This window comes from Rousettus aegyptiacus, unplaced genomic scaffold (genome assembly GCF_014176215.1).
Source record: "Rousettus aegyptiacus isolate mRouAeg1 unplaced genomic scaffold, mRouAeg1.p scaffold_m13_p_7, whole genome shotgun sequence".
In the NCBI taxonomy this organism is placed as follows: domain Eukaryota; kingdom Metazoa; phylum Chordata; class Mammalia; order Chiroptera; family Pteropodidae; genus Rousettus; species Rousettus aegyptiacus.
The window spans coordinates 95,968,721-95,994,563 of NW_023416310.1; the positions used below are offsets into that span (position 1 = coordinate 95,968,721).

Sequence of the window (25,843 nt, forward strand, 5' to 3'; positions counted from 1 at the left end):
GACATCGTGTGTGACTCGGTGAGTGTGAATGTGACAGGGAGCGGGTGGCACTGCGAGGGCGTGTGACACAGGCCGTGACACTGCGCGGCCTCGAGGGGCAGGGTCCTGTGTGACTCTGCGTGAATGTGTGTATGTCACTGGTAATGCGTGGGCCACAACTCCTTGCCGCCCTCAGGGCAGGTGTTTGGGGGGGACCCTTGAATAGCCTGACTCGGGCGCGGCACCTCATTTCACACGTGCATATCTCCCCCATCCTCATTCTAGAGGAGCTCCCGGGTCTCATTACCCTCCCCCCTTCATGGTCCCCTCCATAGCCCCACCTCCACGGCTTGCTGCGGCCACCGAGGCTGACCGCTCTGCGGCTTCGGCTTCGGCCAGAGGGGGAAGGGTGGACTTCCTTGGAACGCAGTGGGAAGGGAGGGCCGCACCGGGTGATCCGAGGGTCCTGTCGGGAAGAGGGTAAATCTGGAGAAGCAAATGTCCAGGAGGAAAGGCTCTGGGGAAGATACTACCCCTGCCTTGACTTCCCAGGGGACAGGGTAGGGGACAGGTGTTAGAGCGAGGTTAGGAAGGAAATTCGGGAGGGGTCCCAGATGAGGGCTTGGGTGGTTTAAGTGTGTGTAAGGTGAAGAGCCAGGGATGGGGACGGCCTGTGTATCCGGGCCCCGGGTAGCAGAGAGATAGAAAAGGGGGGTTCCTGGCTTTGGGGAGCGGTGCTTGGGGTCCCCTCCCAGTGGGACCAGAGTGGTCCGGAGCTCCACCTCCCGGCCGGGAGGGGGGGCGGGGAGGCGGGCGGGAGGCAGGCAGGCGGGCCAGGAGGGAGGAGGAGGGAGGGGGCGGGCCGGGCTGTGCGCTCCGCTCGCTGCTGGCTCCGCCGCCGCCGCTGCCGCCGCCGCCGCCGCCGCCGCCGCCGCCTCACACACTCGGGGAGCGGGAGCGCGGCGCGGACGCGAAGCGGCCGGGGCTGCTGTACCTAGAGCCAGCCGGAGCCGGAGCCTGAACCGCAGTGCCAGCCCGAGACGTGCCGAGCCGCAGCCCGGGCCGGGGCCGGTGGTGGCTCATGGACTGCAGGGCCCGCGGCCGGCGCTGCCCCGAGGCGGGTAAGGATCCGGCGGCGGTGGAGGCGGCGGCGGCTCCCAGCCGGGAGCGGCCATGGCCGGCGGGAGCTGCGGGAGGGGCGCTCATCCGAGCGAGGCCACTGGGGCCCTGTTGGCGCTCCGGGGCAGAGGTGGGAGAGCCTGGGAGCTCAGAGTGGGGATTAAGGCCAGAGCACCCTAGCCTCCAAGGCGGCGAGTAGCCGAGCGAGGAAAGGAGGTGCTGCACCGGACCCCAGCCTCGGCGTCCCGCACCCCTGTGCGCTTGGAGCCGCGGGCTTAAGGGGACTCTAGGAGCGCGCGGGATGGAAATGGTTTGGGGGAAGCGCGCAGCCCCCAGTTCTCGGGGAGGAGGCTCCCCGAGGACGAAGCAACAAGGACCCTCATCCACAAGGCACACACACACTTGTTGGGCGACCAGGTCAGCTCACTCGGGTGCTTCCAGCTCCCCCGGGCACCGGGAGGGCCAGACCACGGACATATGTACACACATGCCTACATCGGTACATATGTGCACACAGACGTACCTTCCGCACACCAGCGCCCACTGGGGCACCGTCACTGGCTCAGAATCCGCTTCAATGTCTGCATGCTCAGCAGCATAAACACACAACCCATGGCCATACCCAGCAACGGAACACAACCGGGTGTGACTTTCGGACACACAGACAAAATCCTGTGCCCTCCCATAGGAGTGTCACGGCCATAGTTCGCCAGATGAATACTCAAAACCTAGCCTCACACACACACACATATTCCTATAAGGAACACGCCTTAACATACATTATGTTACCTACTCCTTGGTTAGAACATAGGTACACACATGCATCCCTCGACTGCACCCACAGCAACATAACCCAGTGTCTCAACGCAGGCCTTGAGGGCACACACCCTAGCACAGTAAGTGGCACCTGCAGCAGTGCCTCACGATCACACGCACAGAACGCACTGCTTCACACGTCTTAACAGTGGGTGTCACACACACCTTCCACCAGCAGTGTCACATTCCACTTTTCGGCATATACACACAAACACACACACTCTGCCCCTCTCTCTCCGAGGCCAGATTCCGTCTAAGGAAACCAGAGACGCCTGGCGAGCCCCTAGCGCCCCTTCGCCTTAATCACGACATTGTTATTGTAAATATCGGCACAGCGGGAACCCTGGGGGCGGGAGGAACCGGCTTCCCCCGCCGGCGTCTCCCCCACCCCCACTCCGGGGCCGGACGACAGGGTATTCCCGGAACGCGCCGGACCTGGCAGGCCGCGCCATCCCGCCTCCCCAGGGCGCTATGGCCGTAGTCCCTTTACAGAGGTGCAAGCCTGGGGCGGTGCTTGCGACCCTCTTCGGACCATTTAGCTGCGTTCTTCGAGCCACCTGGGTCCCAGCACACCTGTGTCCCTCTCACACTTGGGCGCCCCCTCTGCCAAGTCCTGGCTGCAGGCTAGAGTTGTGAGCGGGCAAGGCCTTGGGGCCAGAAGGGAGATCGCGGCACCCGCAGAAGCAAAATTGGTAGGTGAGATGGACTCGCACCCTTTCCCCCTAGCTACCCCTTGGTAGCCCAGACTTATGGCCTCAGTTTCCCCAGCAGTGATAGCGACTGTTCCTTCTAGCAGGAAATATTCGGGTCGGCCTTGAGGTCTTTGAAGATTGAGCGCGAGGCAAAAAACCCTTTTCCACGGGCCGCGAGAGGGTCGGTGTATGAGAATGTCTCCGCCCGCCGGGGCTCACGGCTTTGTGATTCCGGCGCCGGCTCGCTCCCCGCCCCCTCCTGGCGCCTGCTGCGCGGCTCCCGCCGACGCGGGCTTGCGGGGTACCCTACGCAGGGGCCTGAGATGTGGAGGAGAGATTCCCCTCGTTGGCCCCTGGGGCCGGGGGTGCAAGGAGCCCGCTGGTCTCCGCGCGTTCTCACCGTGCTAGGCCCCTCCTAGCCTGGAGCTCCCGGAGGCCCAGCGCAGCCGGTGTGGGGGTGGGGCCGCCGGAGCCCTAGGATGGTGGAGACACGGCCACCTCCGCCGGTCCCCAACCCTCCTGCGTCCTCTGGGAGGAGACGCCCGGAGCACTGGGTGTGTGCGGGGAGCACCCGCTGGCCACAGCTGTGTAGACAGGGAGCTGCCCTGGCCTGCAGAGTCTTGGACCTTCTGGAAGACGCAGGGAGCCTTTAATACCTGTTCTGGGCCAACTTTCGTTTGCTGCCTGTAAAGAGGGCACCCAGGTGTTTGTGACAGTCCAGAGATCTGGGTGTGTGTGTGAGAAGGGGCGGGGTGTTACTTTCTTGACGTCTTGACACGGGGGTCTGTAAAGATTGAAATCTGTAATTGCAACTAGACCAGGGTATGGGGTGGAATCAAGGAAAGAGGGATGAGGACCTCCAGAGAGGGCCAGGGACAGCGTGGTAGGGGAGCAGGTCTGGTTTCCCTGCTTCCCACACCAGTCCCCAATTCCAAAAGGGACTTTGGTTGGAAAGGGGTGTCATACTGATCTGGCATCCTCCTGGCAGAGGGGCTGCTCCTGTGGCTACTTCTTTAGCTGAGCTGGGCTAGAGAGAGTGCGATAACTGCGTGGAAGCGCGGAGTGGAAAAGCCAAGAGAGGGCCTGCAAAGGTGGGGGTGCGGCTGGATGGAAATCAAGGCTGGGGGGTGAGGAGATGGAGGAGGTCCTCCCTTATGGGGGTGAGGGCTGCCCCTACCATGAGCAAGGGTAGTTGGTGCTGTAGAAAGAGATTCTTTCAACAGTGTATTGAGCACCCACTATCTGCCAGGGCCCATGATGGGTGGTGAGGATGCAGTACAGTAGTAACATACACATGCCATCCTTGCCATCATAGTTCTTCTGGAAGGGGATTAGTTCATCTATTTATTGAAACAATGAGCACCTACTTTGTGCCCGATGCTGGCAATTAAATGCTCTATTCAGTGATTGAAAGATATATATATGTGTGTCTGTGTGTGTGTGTGTGTACATAACCCTTTACAGTAGAATAGACCTTAATGCATCAGATCTCATTTAATCCTGTCAAATAATTTCAAGAAGCAGGATTTATTGTTTCCATTTCACAATATGGAAATAGGTTCAGAAAGGTGAAGTCACTTGACTAAGGTAACACAGCTAGGAAGTGGTATAACAAGGGTTTGAACCCCAACAATCTGACTCAAGAATGCAGGTGCCTAGAAGCCCTGTGGAGGCTAATAGAGGGTTGTGGAAGAGAAGGGAGAGGAGCTGAGGGCTGGCACTTGTTCACTGTGGGAGGCCTCTGAACAGCTCCACCCCATGCAGCTCTGCTTGCTTACCTTCCTCTCCCAGACATGAGCTTTGTCCCTTGGTGTTTTGTGCTCACAGTATCAGTAGCTGTTGTGTAATAGTGCAGGTGTGTGTGGGGGAGGGGGTCTAGGGCGGACCTGGTCACTGGGACAGTGATAGCTGCCTCTACATGTTTCCTCTCTGGCCACGACGTTTAGCAGGAAGTGGACTATGGTGCCTGAGGTGGGCTGGAAATGAAGGTTCCAGGTAAACCCTCACCACTGTCCTCCTCCCTTCCCAGATGTTGACACAGATGGTGTTTTCCTTGGCCCTCCTTGGATTCTACTCCCTCACACCTCACTATGCTCCTTAGGCCTGAGGAGGATGAGTCAGTATCCCTGCTGAGCCTCTGGGTTCTCAGGGTCCTGGGTGCCCATGTCACTGGGTAGAGGTGGGGACACCCTTGCCAGGAAGGCAGCCAGGGCTTGGGGAAGGGCAGATAAAGCACAAACCACCTCAAAGGCTGCCACCTGGAACTAATGACCCCCAATAACCAACCACCAGGACAAAGTTCAGGGATGTGGGAGCAAGGGTGAAGCCAGGTGTCTAACTGCTGTTCTGGCTGCTCTGATTCCCTGCATCACAAGGGGCCTTGAAGCAGCCTGGAGGGCCTGGGGCCTTCAGTCCTTGAACCTTATGCCCTCCCTTTTTCTCTTGCCCTCTTCGCCTGGCAGGTTTAGCAGCCCAGGGATGGGCGGGGCAGGGGGGGCATATTACAAATGTCATATTCTGGCCTCAGTGGGTAATTTCTGTTGCTTTCCTCTCCCCCATCCAGCCTTTCCCCCAGACTCTGAAATGTAAAGAGGCATTCTTTCTCAAATCCTGACTTCCGCTTACTAATTCTGTGACCTAAAACAATTAATTATTCCTTTTGAGCCTCGATTTTATCTTCTGTACTATGGGGAATGGTGTAATAAAAAATAATACTCATTTCAGAGGGTTGGGAGGATTAGATAAAATAATGCATGCAAATATAGTAAAATCTCAGGGAGTGTTAGCTGGGACCTAGCGATGACAGGAATGATGATGGTAAAAGTGATGATGATAGCGTTTACACTTCTTTCTTAACTTCTAGGACTTAGTGTATCTCAAAGTTGTTCCCGGAAGGTCAGGGCCATTGCAACCTGCTGCCTGGATTTCTCTGGGTCCCCACTTCAGAATCCGAATTCCTAAGGATGGGGCCAGACAATCCTCATTTGAAAGGAACTCTCCAGGTGCTTCAAGGGCCTAAATCTTCTTCAACTCTTGCCACTACTAAGGGTACCCTCATCCAATCCCATTTCCGTCCCCACATTCCTCCCAGGAACTCCCTTCCCCCCCCGTACCTTCCTTGCCTTGGATATTCTTCTGTGGTTCTCTTTCCAACTCAGAAGTTGGATGCCACAGTCCTTTCCTGCCTCCTGTGCTTGCTGGTGGTAAGGAATCTCTTGGGGGTGGGGGGACCACAAGCATGTTTGTGTTGCTTGAGAGCCCTGAGGGGTTAGAGTCCCAGGTTGTGACCCCAAATCAAAGTTAACCCAACTCTGCCAGGCCACAGACCTCTGATTTATAGCCAAATTTTGTGAGAATTCTTTTTTTTGGGGGGGGGCGGAATTTGCACCACAGTTTTATAAAATTCTTAAAGGGGGATGTGACCCAAAAAGCTTACGAATCCTTGATCTGGAGTGAGTGCGTAGAGGCGAGCAGTCCCTGCCATATTTCTCCTCTGTCAGGTTAAGGTAATTGCCTGTAACCTTCACCCTGCCAAGAATCATGCATGGAATTGGTGCGTACAGTAATCCCATGTTGTGTGTGGGCTGTGAGGTGGGGGCCCAGAAGAGAATGAGATTCTTTGGAGACAGGCATGTTTGGGCTGGGGCATGATGGTAAGATGAGCTCTGTACCTGGCCCACGCAAGTAGAGGGTAAGTGGCTGGAAGGTAGATGCAAATGGACTATCAGATAAATTTTTCTTCCTTTGAAGAGATTAAGATTGCAACTGGAAACAAATACACACTAATCTGATAACAGCCTCCAATACTTTGAACACATTCTGAGTGACCAGGGAAGGGCTTGCTGCATTTTGGGCTGACTACATGGAAGAAGGGAAGTGTTTGACTCATGATTAAGGAATCTGCATGTTCAGTGAGCACTACTGAGCGTCTACTACAGGACCTAAACAGAGAGGGATTAAATTGACCCCAGCAGGTTGTCAGTAGGGGAACTGGGCAAGTAAACAAACAAGGACCACACCGAAAGTGCCAGGGTAGGCTAAGCCTGGGAGCTAAAATAATCAATTATTTTACTGAGTGCCTACTGTATGTGGGAGTCCAGGGTGAGGAGTCTTGAGGGTCTAAGATTAAACAAAGCAGAAACTTTCCTGTTCTCTGCTCAGTCTTGTAGGAAAGACAAACAATTCAAAGATTATTTCCCAAACAATTACATAACTACAATTGGAAGTGCTTTCAGGGGCATTTGTTGAGTACTCACATTTAGCCCACATGATTTCAAACTCCCTCAAAAATAGGTAGTATTATCCCCATTTTACAGATCAGGAAACTGAGGCTCTAAATCATTTGCTTTAGCCAGAAAGTGGGCAGCTGAGGCTTGCCTCAGACTGTCTGAGGTCATACTCCCTGCCTTTCTCCATCCTGCTGCCTGACAGGTGTCAAATGGATACAACCAAACAAAATTGAGAAATAGTCATTGAGTTAGAACCAGTTCAGCTCCACGATGGCAATTGCATCCGTCCTGTTTGTTGCCGTGTCCCAGTCCCAGAACAAAGCCCGGCACATTGTAAGTGTCCAATAAATGTTTATTGAATGCATGAATGAGCACCTACAATGTACCCAGCTTTGTGAAAGAACATGGGTGGGGGATGAGTGTAGGGAGCCTGTCTCTTCCTTCAGGATGCTTGGCATTTGCCTGGAGAGGCAGAGAACACAGGAATAGGTGCACGATACTGGAAATGAAGAACACGGGCGGGCGGTGTCCCAGCAGCACGGTGATTCATTGCGGCGGGGCTGAGGCAGACAATAAGCGGCTGTGAGTTGGAGGAAGGAGAGGTCACCAGGGGCTGGAGAGGCCTGAGAAGGATTCCCAGGGGACCAGAGCCTGTGTGTAGTAAGGTGGGTGTGGTCTGTGACAGAGCCTAGGATGGGATTTCCAGACGTAGGACAGGTGTTCCAGGTGCAAGTGGGGAGACGGGAAAAAGAGATGGAACCTCAGCCCTTTGCTAAAAATTCCGGGCCAAAGACTTTGGATTTGAATAAAGGGCTTGGCCATGGTTTTGTTGGAGAGGAGGAGGGAGTCAAGACAGGGGCAGTATAGTAGCTGGAAGGCCTGGCTGGGGTCTGTAAATGCACAGCCTCAAAGCTAGGGAGATGGGCAGAAGAAGTGGCTTATCGTGGTGACGGGGTGCAGCTAATGGACGGCTAGGGCATACAGAACTCTAATTGGAAGATTTGGGGGATGGGCAGGGAGAGATGAAACTGGACCCATTAAGGGGAGGAGGAGCCAGATGTGAAATAAGGGCCAGATGTTTGTGGGGCTAGGAATCAAATAGGGGCCAGATGTTCACTGAGAGACTGTGAGCAGGGGAGGGGGCGTTGTGGTCAGGGAAAGGCTGGCAGTGTCATTGGCGGCTCTGTCCCAGTCAGACCTGCTGGGCTCCCAGGTGCTAGGGATAAGCCAAGGCAGTTCCAGTTCCAGGCTTTGTCATTCCTGACCGTGGTCCTGACCTCAATCTTGACGTCTGCTCTCTCCTATGTATCCCCTCCCCACCGTGCTGCCCCAGTGGAAGGCAGAGAGGGAGCGGGGAGGAGTCCCGGAAATACACGTGTGTTGGGCAGGGAGGTTAGGGAGGACTCCTCAGCCCTAACTTTTTTAGGCCTTAATTGGTATCCAATTCAAGCTGGCCATTCATGGGGCAGTGGGGAACATTGGGTACTATGGGTGATTTTTGTCAGACGAGGGATTTAAGATGCAATATCTCATATACATACATTGACTTGGCATCACAGAAGGGAAAGAAATAAGACGTTGTCACCTGTCTCTCCAGCCAACCTGAGTGGCCCTCAGTGTGGGCAGTAATGATCCAGGCTCTGGGGAATATAAGGTCCCATGTCTCTTCTACCACATGTGGGGGGTGCTCGAGGCCTCACCCTTCCACTAGCTAGCTGTCTCTATCTCAGTATCAGGGTAATTACCGTGGGTGACTAAGGCAGGATGCTGGTGAGAAGGAGGTGTTGGGCAAAGCACTGAGCAGAGAGCAGGGAGGGAAGGAGGGAGTGTCAGTGGGTCAGGGCGTTCCATGGGCGGGAGCCGCTCTAGACCTGTTCCAGGTCCTGTACTGGCTCCTCCAGCTGGGGCTGACATGACTGCTCCACCCAGCTGTGGGTGAGATTCAGGGTTCTGTGGTCTGGAATGAGGGTGCTGTGCTGGGCTGAGCTCTCCTTCTGGGAGAGTAGTGTGCAGGTGGGAGAGGGAGAGCGGGAGGCTAGCTCCGGGCAGCCCTCAGGCCGGATTCCTCCTCCTCGCTGACTGCCTGTTTTGCCTCTTCCGCTTGCAGCCTTCCTGATTCTGGAGCCTGCCAGAATGGGGCCCCTGAGGCCCAGCCAAGGCCCTGGGGGGCGACGGTTGTTGCTGCCCCCCGTGCTGCTGGCACTGTTACTCCTGCTGGCTCCATCCCCAGGCTGTGCCACTCGGGTGGTGTACAAGGTGCTGGAGGAACAGCCACCCAACACCCTCATTGGGAGCCTCGCAGCTGACTATGGCTTTCCAGATGCGGGCCACCTGTACAAACTAGAGGTAGGTGCCCCGTACCTGCGGGTAGATGGCAAGACAGGCGACATCTTCACCACCGAGACCTCTATCGACCGCGAGGGACTCCGTGAATGCCAGAACCAGCTTCCCGGTGAGCCCTGCATCCTGGAGTTCGAGGTGTCTATCACGGACCTTGTGCAGAACGGCAGTCCCCGGCTGCTTGAGGGCCAGATAGAGGTACAGGACATCAATGACAACACTCCCAACTTCGCCTCTCCGGTCATCACGCTGCCCATCCCTGAGAACACCAACATTGGCTCACTCTTCCCCATCCCAGTGGCTTCAGACCGTGATGCTGGCCCCAATGGTGTGGCATCCTATGAGCTGCAGGCCGGGCCTGAGGCCCAGGAGCTATTTGGGCTGCAGGTGGCAGAGGACCAGGATGGGAAACAGCCTCAGCTTATCGTGATGGGCAACCTGGATCGGGAGCGCTGGGACTCCTATGATCTCACCATCAAGGTGCAGGATGGTGGCAGCCCCCCACGTGCCAGCAGTGCCCTTCTGCGCGTCACCGTGCTTGACACCAATGACAACGCCCCCAAGTTCGAGCGGCCCTCTTACGAGGCTGAGCTGTCGGAGAACAGCCCCATCGGCCACTCGGTCATTCAGGTGAGAGACCCCTTCACCTCACTGTGGGCGTGACCCATCTCTAGAAATGGGAGCCCACCCTAACCTGGTGAGAGTTCCTTTCACTTAGATGGAGAAGCACCAGGTTACTGGGGTGAGACCCCTTGTGCCCACCCCAACAGGTGATATTATTTTCCTCTGTCAAGCCACTTCATTGAGAGTGACATAGCATGTGAACAGTAATCCCCCAGCCCCAAGGCAGACTCAAGTTGGAGAAATCTCTGAGAAGTAAAACCCCTCCCAAGTCACTTGATCTCCTCCGAGCTCTGTGAGCCAAGCTGGAATAAGGGAATCACCTTCTGACCAGGTAGAATATCTCCAAAGATAAGGGTATCTTCCAAACTAGAGGCTCTTTAGCCAGATAAGATTTTCCTGAAGCTAGAAGACGGAGCCTTACTTTGCCCCCATCCTTGACAGTCACATGAGATTGTTTTAGACAGGTGAGTCCTCAGAGCTCTAGAAAACTACTCAGATGTCTGTATGCTGGCTTCCTCCGCTAGGTGCTGCGTGGCCATGGGTGTGGGTGCATAGCACAGTGGGGGGTCGGTTGCCTCTGCTGTTCTCAGCACCCCTCTCCATGGGAACTGCCCCAGGGGCTGGGCAGCTTGATAGGGCCAGGGCCTGGGAGGGAGCAGAGAAAGCGTCCCTGCAGACAGGTGGGCGTATCTCCCGCTGTCATCTCAGACCTGGCCTCCTGCCAGCCCAGCTCCTTTCTACGTCTCCCTGGGCTGAAGCTGTCTATCTTTGATGTGAGGGAGCTGAGGAGGGCTCAGCCTGCCCTGGACACCATTACCTGTCCTGGGAAACCCTTCATCCTACATCCTCAAACTGAAGTGGGGCATGGGGAGGAGTTTCAGCCCTTTTTTTAGAGGCTGGTGGACTGGAAACTATAGAAAAGAAGCTGAGAAAGAAAAGAGAGACAGACAGTCGGGGATGTTGAATAATAATAGCCTAGGTGCCAGGACTGCTCTAAATACATTCTGGTATTATACCGTTTAATCCCCACAGTACAAGGTAAGCATTATCCCCATTTTACAGATGGGAAGCTGAGCCCATAGAGATTAGGAAACTTGCCTGATATCATCTAACTCTGTGTTCAGATCCCACCTTGTCCATGTCCAACAGTCTGGCTACAGAGCCAATGTGCCTGTACCATTTATTTATACCCCTCCCAGTAGTGATGCAGGAGCATGGGGCAGAGGTGAGGCCAGAGGTACACAGGGCAGCGACAGAGAATATGGGAAAGAACTGGCAGTGGAAAGAGGCATAAAGAACCGAGCATGTATGGGAGGGAAACAGAAGTCGAGAGTCCTAGACAGAGAAAAAGAGAAGGATGATGTCAAGAGAGGCAGATAAAAAAGCTGGGTGACCAATATAGAGACAAGGTGACAGTGGGAATCATAATAAAAAAGTTGAGGACAGACAAACTGAGGGAGTGGCGGGACAAGGAGAAACTGCTTGGCTTTCACAGGGGTGAGAGTTTGGCTCACAGGGGTGAGCAGAGACCAGGGCAGCTGGGAACCCCTGCCCGGCTGTCTTTACTGTCAAAAAAGTTCTGGCAGGAAGGAGAGGAGACTAGCAGTGGCTTGAGGGCCCATTAGGTTTGGTGCCCACCACTGTGTTAGCTGACATTCAGAGATGGACAGATGGATAAATGGATGGATGGATGAACAAAAAGAGGGATCAATGTTTTTTACGGAGCACTTGCCACAGCCGAGCAGTGTTAGGCATTTACACGTATTATTCCATTTAGTCCTCACCACAATGAAATAGGTTCTGTTATCCCCACTGTCACTTGGGGAGGTTAAATAATTGGCCCAAGGTCACATATTTAGTTGAGAAGTGGGAGCCGGGATCTGAACCTCAAACCCTTCTGCTCTGCCCCTCAGAACTCTGCCAAGTTATGCCTGTTCTGTCCTCCCCGCTCATCCTCCACCCGCACTGCCATTACATTCTGTCGAGCTGTGACGAAACTCCTCCTGTCCAGTGACACCTCATGGCTATTCTCACCTGGTTCCTGTTGCCCCGTTACCACCCATGTTTGTATAAGTTGGGTTGTGTGTGCTTCAGTTGGCGTGGGAGGGCGTGCCCACTGCAAAGGGACAGGCAGTTCATTGTTTGATGCTGGGAGCCCAGCCGCTGCCAGCAGGCTCTGTGGCCTGCACCAACCCCTCCCTCCTGGCCACAGGCTCGGCCAGATTCCTCAAGTCGGTGCCTACCCAGCACCAGCCCAGCGGGGAGGGGAAGAAGCTGCTGAAACAGGTTTCCCCGGTTTGACAGAGCAGTGGCCTGGCGGGCTCCCTCTGACCCACATCCCTACGTGGCTGCTTTCAAAAGAAGTCCTCTCACTTGTAGCCTCCAGGTGGACAGGAGGGTCTCCACTCATGTGCAAACACACATGTTCACAAACACATATACCTTCTCCCACGATCACACATAATCAGTTTCACATACATGTATATGCATGCATACATATTATATATATATATATATATATATATATATATATATGTCATGCACACACACCGTCTCTATTGCTCACACCTTTCCAGCTCTTTAGAAGGGTTGAAGTCCAGTTTAATTGGGTGAAAGGGCTGTACTAATTGGACGATTGGACCCACATCACCATATCTGGGCAGACTAGTGTAGGAATAATAAGCAGAATTTCATTCTGCCCTCTCCCATCTCTGGTAGTCGCTTGTAGCACTGCTGAGGAGTTGCAGGCTGCATCTGCACTCAGGAAAACAAATCAGTAATATGTGCCACCGTGTCAGGATTGAGAAAAGGGCAGCGCACATACTGCCTTTGGAAAGGGTGCCATGCTAGGTCAGTCGTGTCTGCCATGCTCAGTGGAAAGGCAGCACGTACATCCCTTAATTTGCTATCCAAAACTAACCCATCCCTGTTTTCCCTGTTTTGCTCCGCTGCCCTGTAGGTGAAGGCCAATGACTCGGACCAAGGTGCCAATGCAGAGATCGACTATATGTTCCATCAGGCACCTGAAGTTGTGAGGCGTCTTCTGCGACTGGACAGGAATACTGGGCTTATCACTGTGCAGGGCCCCGTGGACCGTGAGGACCTAAGTACCCTGCGCTTCTCAGTGCTTGCCAAGGATCGAGGCACCAACCCCAAGAGTGCCCGCGCTCAGGTGGTGGTGACCGTGAAGGACATGAATGACAATGCCCCCACCATTGAGATCCGGGGCATAGGGCTGGTGACCCATCAAGATGGGATGGCTAACATCTCAGAAGATGTGGCAGAGGAGACAGCTGTGGCCCTGGTGCAGGTATCTGACCGAGATGAAGGAGAGAATGCAGCCGTCACCTGTGTGGTGGCAGGCGATGTGCCCTTCCAGCTACGCCAGGCCAGTGAGACGGGAAGTGACAGCAAGAAGAAGTACTTCCTACAGACCACCACCCCTCTTGACTACGAGAAGGTCAAAGACTACACCATCGAGATTGTGGCCGTGGACTCTGGCAACCCCCCACTCTCCAGCACCAACTCCCTCAAGGTGCAAGTGGTGGATGTCAATGACAATGCACCTGTATTCACCCAGAGTATCACAGAGGTCACCTTCCCAGAAAACAACAAGCCAGGCGAAGTGGTAGCTGAGGTCACTGCTAGTGATGCCGATTCGGGCTCCAATGCTGAGCTGGTTTACTCTCTCGAGCCTGAGCCGGCTGCCAAGGGCCTCTTCACCATCTCACCTGAGACTGGAGAGATCCGGGTGAAGACATCCCTTGATCGGGAACAGCGGGAAAACTATGAGTTGAAGGTGGTGGCAGCTGACCGGGGCAGCCCTAGCCTCCAGGGCACGGCCACCGTCCTCATCAATGTGTTAGACTGCAATGACAATGACCCCAAGTTTATGCTGAGTGGCTACAACTTCTCAGTAATGGAGAACATGCCAGCACTGAGTCCAGTGGGCATGGTGACAGTCATTGATGGGGACAAAGGGGAGAATGCCCGGGTACAGCTCACAGTGGAGCAGGACAATGGTGATTTTGTTATCCAGAATGGCACGGGCACCATCCTCTCTAGCCTGAGCTTCGATCGGGAGCAGCAAAGCACATACACTTTCCAGCTGAAGGCTGTGGATGGTGGGGTCCCGCCTCGCTCCGCTTATGTGGGCGTCACTATCAACGTGTTGGATGAGAATGACAATGCGCCCTTTATCACTGCCCCTTCCAACACGTCCCACCGGCTGCTGACCCCCCAGACACGTCTTGGTGAGACAGTGAGCCAGGTGACAGCTGAGGACATTGACTCCGGAGTCAATGCTGAGCTGACCTACAGTATCGCTGGTGGCAACCCTTACGGACTCTTCCAGATTGGCTCACATTCAGGTGCCATCACCCTGGAGAAGGAGATCGAGCGGCGCCACCATGGGCTGCACCGCCTAGTGGTGAAGGTCAGTGACCGCGGCAAGCCCCCGCGCTATGGCACGGCCTTGGTCCACCTTTATGTCAATGAGACCCTGACCAACCGCACACTGCTGGAGACCCTGTTGGGCCACAGCCTGGACACACCGCTGGACATCGACATTGCTGGGGATCCAGAATATGAACGCTCCAAGCAGCGTGGCAACATCCTCTTTGGCGTGGTGGCTGGTGTTGTGGCTGTGGCCTTGCTCATCGCCCTGGCAGTGCTCGTGCGCTACTGCCGGCAACGGGAGGCCAAGAGCGGCTACCAGGCTGGTAAGAAGGAGACCAAGGACCTGTATGCCCCCAAGCCCAGCAGCAAAGCCTCCAAGGGAAACAAAAACAAGGGCAAGAAGAGCAAGTCCCCGAAGCCTGTGAAGCCGGTGGAGGACGAGGATGAGGCCGGGCTGCAGAAGTCTCTCAAGTTCAACCTGATGAGTGATGCCCCTGGGGACAGCCCCCGCATCCACTTGCCCCTCAACTACCCACCAGGCAGCCCTGACTTGGGCCGCCACTACCGCTCTAACTCCCCACTGCCTTCCATCCAGCTGCAGCCCCAGTCACCCTCAGCCTCCAAGAAGCACCAGGTGGTGCAGGACCTGCCGCCTGCAAACACATTCGTGGGCACTGGGGACACCACGTCCACGGGCTCTGAGCAGTATTCTGACTACAGCTACCGCACCAACCCCCCCAAATACCCCAGCAAGCAGGTAGGCCAGCCCTTGCGGCTCAGCACGCCCCGGCCCCCACCCCACCCCTACCACGGGGCCATCTGGACTGAGGTGTGGGAGTGACAGTGTGGTCCCATGTGGGCGCTGGCCCAAGCCAGTGGTGGGATGTGGGACCAAAGATCTTGGGATGCTGGAGCCCTGGTAATGCACCTCACCCGGGCATGGAGGGTTAGGTCGAGTGACAATTGAGGGACGGTGTGATCTCCTCCTCCAGCTCCCTCCCTACTGGGAGAGGCCTGTGACTTGTCAAATCCTGGGACACTAGACCAGCTGCTGGGTCTTATAGGTCGGGGCTGATAGGCAGGTGAGCAGAAGGGTTTGGAAGCAGAAGGGGGAGGGAAGTGGAGATGAAGTCTTTTCCAAACCTGGGTCTCTATGAAAGACCAGCTCTGGTGCTCCTCTAGAGGGAAATAGGGAGACCTGGTGGCTGACTGGGTGGGGACTCTGTCAGGGAGGGGCCTCCCCACTTGTGCCTTCTGTGTGTACTGTGTATCACCCTCTTTTGCACCCCCGGATCCTGGGGCTGGGCCTCAGTTTCCCGGCCCCAGTCCCAAACACTTATCTTTGACAATAAAGTTCTCTATTTTTGGAGTTTTGGTTTCTTATTTTCCTAGAACTGAGAGAAGGAGTGAGAGAGACTGGAAACAGCCCTTTTTCCTTACATCCTGACCCAATTTCCCCATCTCTTCTTCCTGTCCCTTCCCAAATCCTCGACCCACACATATACTCCAACCCTATCTTAATTTACCATCTTCCCATTCACCCCTATGTTCGGATAAAGTGCCCTTCTGAGAGGCCTTCAAGTGAAGGTGTCCAGCAGTATGTCACCTTACCCCATGTTGGTGAGACCTTCTCCCTAGGAATGACACCCTTCACCAAGAAAGGGCAGGTGGAGGCGTACCCAAGTCCCGCCCTTTCTCCTCTGGCTGGGACTTGACCTTGCCAATCTGCCCACATTGAGCAGCCTCTGACAGAACACAGACCAGAGCGCCTGGTGGGGGTGGAATGCAGCCTGCCTGCCTCAGGTGAAGGCCAAAACCTCTTGATTATATCACCACCTTTCCTCAGGGCAGGATCTTCCCAAGTCTCTTTCCCAGCATCTTCATCCCAGTACCACTAAACACCCAGCAATTTGCTGGTTCTGCCCAGTGTGTCCCCACAATGATCACCATCCTGGACTGCGGGGAGGGAGGGCCCAGGGAGAGGGGAGGGACTCCTCAAGTCTTTCAGATTCACCTGCTCTGTATCCCCACTCTTAGGGTGCTCCCTGACGATGGGCTGAAGCATCCTAGTCCTGACCCCTCCCTTCCCTTCTTTCAGCTCCTTGCTCTGGCCACCTGGGCTGCTGGCTCTCTCTCTCTCTCTCCGTCTCTCACTTCTTGCTCTCTTGGGTCTGCCCTGTCTCTGGCTGTGCCTTAGAGGGAGAAGGCTAAAGTGGGTATGGGCCCTCAGGTCCTGGGTGAGTTTCTGAGGCCAGAGGCAACCTGACTCCATGGCAACCGAGGAGGCCTGAGATACTCCCAAGAGGTCCAAGGCGCCAGCTCTCTGTTCTGATTCTGTCCACAAAGTCCCTGATGCGCTGGGGATAGCCCCAAAGTAAAAACTCCTGGGGGCTTTGGAGGAGTGGGGTGTGGGGACGTGAAATCTAGTTTCATTGCATTTCTCCTAGACAAATTAGCGTCTCCAGGGTGACCGCCAACAACTCCTGACCATCCATTCTTTCTCTTGTTCCTAACCTGCTGCCACCAGCTCTTGTATTCCTTTAGCTCCTTCATCTCTCTCTTTCCCAGGGTCTGAGGGGTTATCTCTTACTTGGCTCCAATCCAACCCATGCATGGCACCACATTGAATACCTTCTCCCACATTCGGATACAACTGAACAATGCCGTTGTCATCACCAAAACACAAAGGCCGAGTTCCTACTGTGTGCTCAGCAATGGTACTAGACCCTGAGGAAACATGGTCACATTTGTATAAGACATATAAGTGAAAAGATGAGGCAATTGAGAGTCTTAAGTTTTGAGTGAGAAGTGCCATAGTAAAATTTTTCCCAACTTGTCTCACTTTTACTTCTGTTACTACTCACTTTCTTTCTTTTTTTTTTTTTTTTTTTTTTTTTGTTTTTACTAGGTACACTCTATGTGAATTAGCTCATTCAATGCTAGTAACTCTGTGTGACGTAAGTCATTTTAACGCTCATTTCACAGAAGTGAAACCTAGTTTGCAATAAAGTCAGAATTCAAATACAAGACATTAGGAAATCTGTTATATAAAAAAGGGGTTCCATGATCAGATTAATTTTGGCAGCAAGAACTACACAATCATACTAGCGGCTCTGTGAAGCCTGCCAGAAAGGAGAAACCTGTTAAACTTTGTGTAACTGGGTTTTCCAAATTTATTGACTGTAGTGCTCCCTCCCTTTCTTTGAGGAGCACAGTATCGGAAAACCTGAGCGGGACATGGGAGTGGGCTCCTGGAAGGAGGATGTGAAACTTGAGCCACTTTTTCAGTGATAAGCAACAGTTGGGAAGGCGGTTCACCCTGTGAGCCAACTTCTGAGGCAGGAGCGAGCATGACTAGGTTGGGGGCAGGGTATTGGCAGAAAGGAGAACATTCTGGCTGGAGCCGAGGGTATAGGAGAGAGCTGAGGGATGAAACCGGAAGGACTGTAGGTTGTCTTGCCAAAAATTCCTTAAGAGGAAATGGTAGTTCTGGAAAACTCATGAGTTTTGGATGGACTGAGTTTTAGATAGTTCACTGGAGTGTGTGGTGGACTTAAAGGGGGTAGAGGTAAAGGTACAGGGTTGAAACTCTGTGGTCTGACCTAAGGTGGTGGCAATGGGAATGATGTATGGATGGATTGGGCTGAACTTAGGGAGAAAAGACCCATAGGACTCATGGAGTAATTGGATGCAGGGTAGGGATGGGGAATAGGGGTGAGCTACCAGGATTCCCAGGTAGATAGACATCATCCTTCTGAGCCTGGAATTTGGTTTCAGACATACATCTGAAGGGCCAGCAGGGACAGCCAATTGGAAATATCCAGCAAGTATTCTGAACTTCATGACTGGAGCTGAAGAGAATATCAGATCTAGGTTTTTTAAGATTTAAAGTACAGAATTAAAGGAAACATTTGGTATTGAGTATAACCCAACCCTCCATTTTACAGAAAAGAGTCATAAGAAAAAGAGACCAAGTGATGTGCCTAGTAGGCAAGACTGAAAACTTAGATTAGCAGGTACGGGTTCTGCAGGGAGGGAGGGCTGCTGGCTAAAGTCTCAAAAGGAAATTGGAAAGAGAAGTACCCGACAACCAGACTGGCCTGTGCCTCTCAGACCCCTCCTGGAGCCTGTCACGCCAACACAAGCTGGACAGTGCTTCTTTATATCCTCTCGGCCCCAAATATCCAGATCACTTTTGGGGACCTCGTCTGTCACTATTCAGACCCTTCAGTGTTTTAGATCACAACAAGGATCCCAAGAAGGGGTTGCCTATTCCTGAAGATGGGGTGGGAGCCAGGATGGGAAGGCAATTCTGGGCTGCCTTGCCATCAGCTCCAAAGCTTCTTGTTTTGACATCCTCCCCGACCCCAACTGCCTTGAATGAAATGGAGATTGTGTGAGGTGTCAGGAAGGTGAGTCTATAATCCTGGAACCACTTCTGGCCATTTGATAACCTTCTACCGAGGGCTTTAGAAGAAATACAAAGCACCAAAAACATCTTAGAGAATTGGCGGGAGCCCGGAGACCCATCAACAGGGCCCTGGGCCTGGATTCCTCTGACCCATGCCCTCCAGGGACCCTGGGTCCTAATTTCTGTTTGGCAGGAAAATTGGTGGCAGTCCCAGGTGGGTGTTTGGGTGACTGGCTGGTTGTGCCAAGTGCCAAACTGAGGTTGCCAGGTTCCTGGGATGATCATTAACCTGTGGCAGGCAGACAGGGCTGCTGGCTGGGAGCAGACTGTGACCATTCCACTCCCCCCAGCCCAGCCCCCAGTCCAAGCTTTTAAGTCCTGGTTCCACCAAGCTGGTGGCACCTTCTAAAAGCTCCTTCCTATTTCCTAGAAAGAGTCCATCTGAGGCCAGGCTTCCTGACCCCTGACAGCAGCCCCCTGTCCCCACCCCCAGCGCCCCGCCAGGTCCAGGTCTTCCTGGGCCATGCCCTCTACAGTTAACACTATTTCCTAATCTGGGGGGCAGAGGAGTATCCATTGTTCTGCTTCCCCACCCCCAACATGCCCTGGTTTGTTATCAGGCTCCCTTTCCTTCTCCCCTACCCAACTTTTTCCACTCCCAGGCCTCTCTGGAGGAGAGTAAAGTGGGGACAGGGGGGCTGAGTGGGAGCAGACTCGGCAGGGAGTCCAGAGGCTGCCTACAACATTACAAAACAGACATGAGGAACAGGATCAGAAAGAGGTTGGCACCTCATTTGGATGGATGCAATGGGAAGTTACAGAGCAATGAGACAGGTGAGGAGCTGGAGTTTGGGGGGTGCTGTTTGGAAATTAGGGGACTGTTGTATTGGTGAGCTGTTGTAGAATTAGGTGTCTGTACTGCTTTTAGGGAGCTGTTCTAGAAACTGGAGGCTTGCTAGCGTTTAAAGGCTGTGCTGGAATTAGGAGAGTTGGCTGGTATTGTGCCATTCTGGTGTTGGCTGTTCTGGAATTAAAGTGAGGCTGTGCCAGTATTGGGAGGCTGTGCTGTAACAAGGGGTACTTGATTAGGCTTACTGTGGTGGCCTGGGGGCTATAATAACATTGGGGCCTATGCTTGTTGGGACTTCCAGTGTGTGGTCTTGGCTGTACTGGGAGCTGTTTTAGAATTAAGGGGCAGTCCTCTGCTGAGGTCTGTGCCTTCTGGGGACTATGCTGTGCTAGGGGGCTGGGCTTCTTCTTGGTTGCTGCTGAGGGGGCTGGAAGCTCTGGGGGTGGGCCTGGCTGAGGCTGGGGCCTGGTGTGGTGGTGGGCCCCCAGAGGCAGGCTGGCTGGCCAGCAGTGACGGTTTCTCTCCCTGCAGTTACCTCACCGCCGCGTCACCTTCTCCGCCACCAGCCAGGCCCAGGAGCTGCAGGACCCATCCCAGCACAGTTACTATGATAGTGGTCTGGAAGAGTCTGAGACGCCATCCAGCAAGTCATCCTCGGGGCCTCGACTTGGTCCCCTGGCTCTGCCTGAGGATCACTATGAGCGTACCACCCCCGACGGCAGCATAGGAGAGATGGAGCACCCTGAGAACGGTGAGGATCATCAGCATGGTTGGGACACCCCAGGAATGAACAGAAGCCAAAGAATGGTGATGAGACCTTAGAAATATCCTCCATTTATTGAGCTTCTTGTATATTCAGCAGTAATCACTGTGCTGAGTGCTTTCAGGTATATATTCATTTAATCTTCATAACCTCTCTCTGACCTGAGAACTTTATCGTGCCCACTTTACAGTGGAGGAAACAGGCTCAGAGAGGATGAGCCACTTACCCACAATCATACATAGGAAGTGACGGAGCTGGGAGGAATTCAAACCCAGGCTTCTCAGACTCCAAAGACCTTGCATTCATCACTACATTGTCCTGCCTCCCTGGGGACTGGAACCTGAGAATGATGGCCAGAGGGCTCAGGTAGTGGTGAGGGAAACTTGAAGGGACCTTGAGGCAAGGAGAGTCCCATAACAGGGTTGGAGAACCCTGAGAAAAAGGAGGGGACCCTGGATGCTTTGAGGATCTCAGGGAAGGGTATGATGATCCCCTGGGGGGAGGAACGGGAGAGGGTTTGGCTGAAGAAATGGAGTGGGGAGGTCTGGGGAGGGGAAAGGCTTGTCTGAGAGGGGCTTGGAGGGTGATGGCACAAGGGAGGTCCTGGCCGGAGCAGAAGTCAGTGTGAAGCGTGTGGTGGGCATGCTGTCAGAAGGTGTGTATGTAGTGTGTGTGTGCACGCGTGTGTGCGTGTGAAGTCATCCATGGCAGCCTGTGGAGGGAGAGACTGAGTAAACCTCCCCCTGGGATGGAAAGACTCTCCAGCTTGGAGTTGTCATTGGGTTTCACCCTTTCCCTCTCCAAATTCCCTCAGCCCCCTAAAGAGAGATGAAAAGTTCTACTCCCACCCCTCAGGCACAGGGCCCTAGTCTGACCTCCCAGGCCCCAGGTCTCAGAGTGTCCTCGCCCCCACCCTGCCCCTCCGTGCTCTATCTCATGCCCATCTCGTCCTTTTTGTGCCCGCGCAGAGCCGGCTGGCAGGAGCAGGCCCTGAGGCGGAGTGCCAGGTATGTGGGAGCTACTCTGGGGTCTGGGATCTGGGGGACTCGGCCCAGCACCCAGCCCCGCCCACCCAATGCCCGTGCTCTGCTCCGTGCCATGGTGGGTCCCCAACTCCACCTGAGCTGAAGGGCCTTGGTGTTTTGAGGGTTAACAACAGAGCTGTCCCCTCCTCACCTTGCACTGGCAGGAGGCCAAGCCAAGGTGGGCGGTGCCAAGGGAGCCCCTGCCCCACGCAGTGCTGCTCAATCAGTCCCTGAGGTGGGGTCACTGCCTAGCACTATCCCTGAGCAAAGGCGGGACAGGGTAACAGTGACAGGAAGTGCTTGTGACCCAGCTGTTCCCATGGAGACTCTGCTGCCCAGCAACCACACTGGTCTACTGCTGATGTCAGGCGGCCAACTCCTTTTCCCGTGGGTGTTTGGGCAGGGAGCCGGGGCAAGGCCAGGGGTGGTGGTTGGCATAGGGGGCCAGAGTGAGGTGGGGGGCTGCATGGGTGTACTTGTGGGTGTGTGAGTGTGAACTCCTCACACAGAAGCGTGTACCCTCACCCTGGCTTTAAAGCAGAACCTTGCTGTGCTGGGGTGGGGTGGGATTCCAGGACAGCTGGGAGCATAGTCAGGCTTGAGGGGTTTCAGAAGGAAGTATGTGCCCACCTTGTCTGAGGATAGAGTGATGGAGATCGGTGATGGAGTGCGTAGGGGAGCTGTGTGTTTGTGCACCTATCTGAAGGCAAATTTGGTGGGTGTGTGTGAGCAGAGATAGAGGGTGAGTGAAGATGGAAGGAATGTGTCTATTTAAGGATAGATCGTGAGTGCGTGAGAAAGTGAGTGTGTGGTGGATGGTGGGAGTATGTGTGTCTATTCGAGGGCGCATGTGCCTCTGAGCTCAGTGGGCAGGAAGGGGTGTGCACCCCTGTTCCGAGGCACCCCGGTAGGAGGCCATGGAGTGGAGCTTTGCGAGGCCGCCCTGCCTGATGACCGTCCTCCCTCTGTCTTCTGCAGACCTGCGCCCTCTGCCTGATGTTGCCATGACGGGCACATGTACCCGGGAGTGCAGCGAGTTTGGTCACTCTGACACGTGCTGGATGCCTGGCCAGTCGTCCCCCAGCCGCCGGACCAAGAGCAGCGCCCTCAAACTCTCCACCTTCGTGCCTTACCAGGACCGAGGAGGGCAGGAGCCTGCTGGCGTCGGCAGCCCCAGCCCCCCAGAAGACCGGAACACCAAAACGGCCCCTGTGCGCCTCCTGCCCTCCTACAGTGCCTTCTCCCACAGTAGCCATGACTCCTGCAAGGACTCGGCCACCTTGGAGGAAATCCCCCTGACCCAGACCTCGGACTTCCCACCCGCAGCCACACCGGCATCTGCCCAGACGGCCAAGCGCGAGATCTACCTGTGAGCCCCCTTCTGGCCGGCGGCCACCCCTCACCCAGCTGCCGGCCAGCTCCCATGCGGGTCCATTCCAGGGCCCCCACTCCTGACCCCTCCAGCGTGGACTTCTTGGCCAGGGCCCCAAGTGGGGGAAATACTGGCCTCATGACCACGCTGGCCCTTCCCCCATGCAGGGTCCAGGTCCTCTCCCCTCACTTCAGCCCCCAGGGAGCCCCTCCTTCCCCTTTCTGGGGCTCCCTCAGCTGATGCCCAAGAGGGCTCTTCTACAGTGACTGGCTCCTGTCCCTCGACTTCCAGGGAGCACTCCCTCACTTTGGGCAGATGGGGGAGTCAAGGGTGGGCAGCACACTTTTAGCTCATTGTTTCCCGCATGGCCGACCGGAGGCGGGTAGGAGGCCCCATTCCACACTGAGGCAGGGCTGAGCTAGGGAGCCCCTCTCCCTGGGAACTCCCAGAGGAAACTCCTGACCACCGGGGGCTCCCCGAAGGGCTTTTGTTACCAAAGGTGGGGTGAGGATGGGGGTGAGAGTGGGGCGGAGGCCTTGTCTTCCCTTCCTATTCCTAGGCTGGCCCACCTGCCCGCCACATGCCCATGCCTGTCCCATCTGGTCCCCCATTCCCTGCTGGTCATGCAGTGTCTGTATATAAGGACCTTGGAATGATGTCCCCATTTCTGCCTGATTTGCAACTTTTCTTGTTGATATTGTGTTGTCTTGGGGGACCCCTCTTGGGGGGACCTGCCCTGTGCCCCCTTCTCCCTGTCGCAGTGCCCCCCACCCCAGGCCTCTATTGTTCCATGTTGTAAATACCCCTGGGGCCGTGGTGGGATGGGGGTGCAGGCCAGGGAACCAGTGGGTGGGTGGGGGTGGGGATGAGGGTAACATTTGCCTATCAGCAGAGCTGGGCTTTTATTTAATTTTTTTTAAAAATACAAATCTCTATTTTTTTGGAACTGTTGCGCTGTGCCCTGGGGGGGGGGATCCCGCTCAGGCTGGCCCCCCATATCCAGATGAGCATCACATAGGGGCCCTGAGGCTGTGGGGGGCAGCTAGACAGGGGTGGAATGACTGTGCCTCTGGCCTGGTTGGGTGAGTTGGGAGCAGGAAGGTTTGCTCAGGGGTGGCTGATTGCTGCCCCCAATAAGGGGGACCTGCACCCTGCTTCCTCTCTGCCCCCTAGCCCCCAGCCCCTGCCATGACTGACCCTTCAGCCTGTAAAACCACCATTGCCTTGATCTCAGGGGGTGGGAAGGGCTGCCTCAGGGCACTCTGGGCTCCTGGACCCCTTCTCCAGTTGGGCTTCCCTTTGCCAGGGTCAGGGGTCCCGTGGGGAAGCAGGTGGGCAGTGGGGGGCAGAGAAGCCCAGTCAGCCATGATGAGGTGGGATTCCTTTCTTCACCTCAGGGGGCCAGGGTGTGAGGGGCATCCTGTAGAGCCCCCATCTCCCACTGTGGCCATCTCAAAGTCTCAGTCCCTCTTCCTTCTAGAAACCCCCACTGCCTTGGCCCATACCTCTCCAGCTCCCTAGGGGCCCAGGCTGGGAGGCTGGAGACTCAGGGTATGGCCCTTGCTTGACTTAGTCAAAGCTTGGGGGATGGCCCAAGGGTGGGCGGGGTGAGTACAGGCTGCTGGGTTGTCTGGTGCCTTTGGGAGCTGTGTTGCTGGGATCTTGACTCCTGTAACCCCAGAGACCCCACCTCTACCCTGAAAAAGCCAGGGGGCTGAAGAGTCACCCTATTTCTCTGCTCCTCGCCCCTAACTTGGCTTGGAGTAACAGTGCTGGGAAGGAGAGCATTGTTAGGCTGATAGCCCCAGCATCCACAGCCCTTCTATGGAGGGCAGGGGGTAGAGTGGGCTGGGGTGGCAGCAGCCAGGTCTAGGGGTTGGCCAAAGGCTCCTTTCCCTGGGGGAGGCCCAGAAATTGGGCTGGGGCTTGTTGAAGAGACAGCCCTTTCCCCCTGCACAAACGGGGCAGGTGCAATAGTGGTGGAGCTGGTAACATGAGGTGCTCAGCTGGTGGGGCAGTGGCCTCAAGGGCTGTCCTGGGAGGTCAGGATTCTGGCAAGAAGATTGTATGAGGTCCATTTGCTTGATGGAGAGGGTGGTCCAGACAGGAGGCATTCTTGGGGTGAGTGGACTCCCCCTAGAAGCCCCTGGTGGCCTGGGTATCCTGCTCTGGTCTTGGAGACCCCAGAGCACTGGGTGGAAGGGCAGAGAAGCATTTTGCACAATGGAGAAGCCAGAAGGAAGGAGTGGCCCAGATGGCTGGGAGGGCTAAGAAGCACAGAGGAGGAGCCCTTCCCACAGGCAAAAGCAGAGCCCCTAGCCCCCTGGTTGGGGTTAGAGCACTGAGTCTGTCACCACCTGGGCACTCGAGAGGTGAAACCAAAGGTGGGCAGGGGATGGGTGACAGCACTGGGGACCACTCCTGTTGGTCCTAGGTCTGTGAAGCCCTTCCCCAATGCCTTGTGTCGCGTACAGTTTTATGTACAAATAGGCGACATTTGGCCAGAGGATACCCCCTCAAACCCAGCCTGACCCAGTCAGTGTCTTCCTAGAGGGGACCTAGTTGGTCCCCGGCCCCCTACTTCAGAGCATGTCTCTTGGTAGGGGGAGGGTATATGGGGACATATTTTCTCTCCTAGGGTCCCTGAAGTGTGTCTCACACCCCGGGGGGGAGAGTCTCTGGAGCATCCCTCACCTCTGGGGGCTCCCTAACCCCTATCTCTCCCCTTGGGAGTCTCTGAGGGGACATGTATTCCCACTGGGGACCATGGGAGCATGTCTCCCCCATCCCCAGGCTCCCTGGGGAGCTTGTTTTCCTCCCAGGGTTCCTGGGCATACTTAAGGCATGTCAGTCTTCCCAGGGAATGGGGCGATCTCCGAAGCATGCCTGGGAAGGATATTTCTGGCCCTCCCTGCATCTCTGCTCTGGGGGGGTCTCTGACCTGCAGCACTTTGGGAAGAGACTGGGCAGCTCTGAGTTGTCTGTTCTCCTAGGGCTCTGAGGTACCTCTCTTCTGAGGGCCCGGCCTCTGGAGCCATTTCTTCCCTGGGTGGGGGCTGTCTCCTGGTGGCGGGAGGGCTTTTGTTGGCCATGAGAAAGTCTCTACGTGGGACTTCTCTGGGAGGGGGGGACTGTGTCTCGCCCATGGGGTTCCCAGGCGGGTGTGTGTACCCGCAGGGAGGGGGAGACTGTGTCTCCTCGGGTTATCTGAGTAGGGAGGGGGGC

General features: G+C 55.3%; 1 protein-coding gene across 5 annotated transcripts; it reads left to right on the plus strand.

Moving 5' to 3' along the window:
- PCDH1 (protocadherin 1) lies at positions 1-25,843 on the plus strand. 5 transcript variants are annotated; one of them, XM_016124162.2, is made up of 6 exons: positions 912-1,100; positions 8,943-9,805; positions 12,759-14,954; positions 19,990-20,209; positions 21,190-21,228; positions 22,225-22,335. In XM_016124162.2, the coding sequence occupies exons 1-5, from the start codon at positions 1,061-1,063 to the stop codon at positions 21,213-21,215; spliced, it is 3,345 nt and encodes a 1,114-aa protein (XP_015979648.1). In that variant the 5' UTR covers positions 912-1,060; the 3' UTR covers positions 21,216-21,228; positions 22,225-22,335. The 5 variants fall into 5 exon arrangements, with proteins under 5 accessions (XP_015979646.1, XP_015979643.1, XP_015979648.1 ...); XM_016124160.2 differs by lacking the exons at positions 912-1,100; positions 21,190-21,228 and adding an exon at positions 1-18 and having other exon boundaries at positions 22,225-25,843; XM_016124157.2 differs by lacking the exon at positions 21,190-21,228 and having other exon boundaries at positions 911-1,100; positions 22,225-25,841.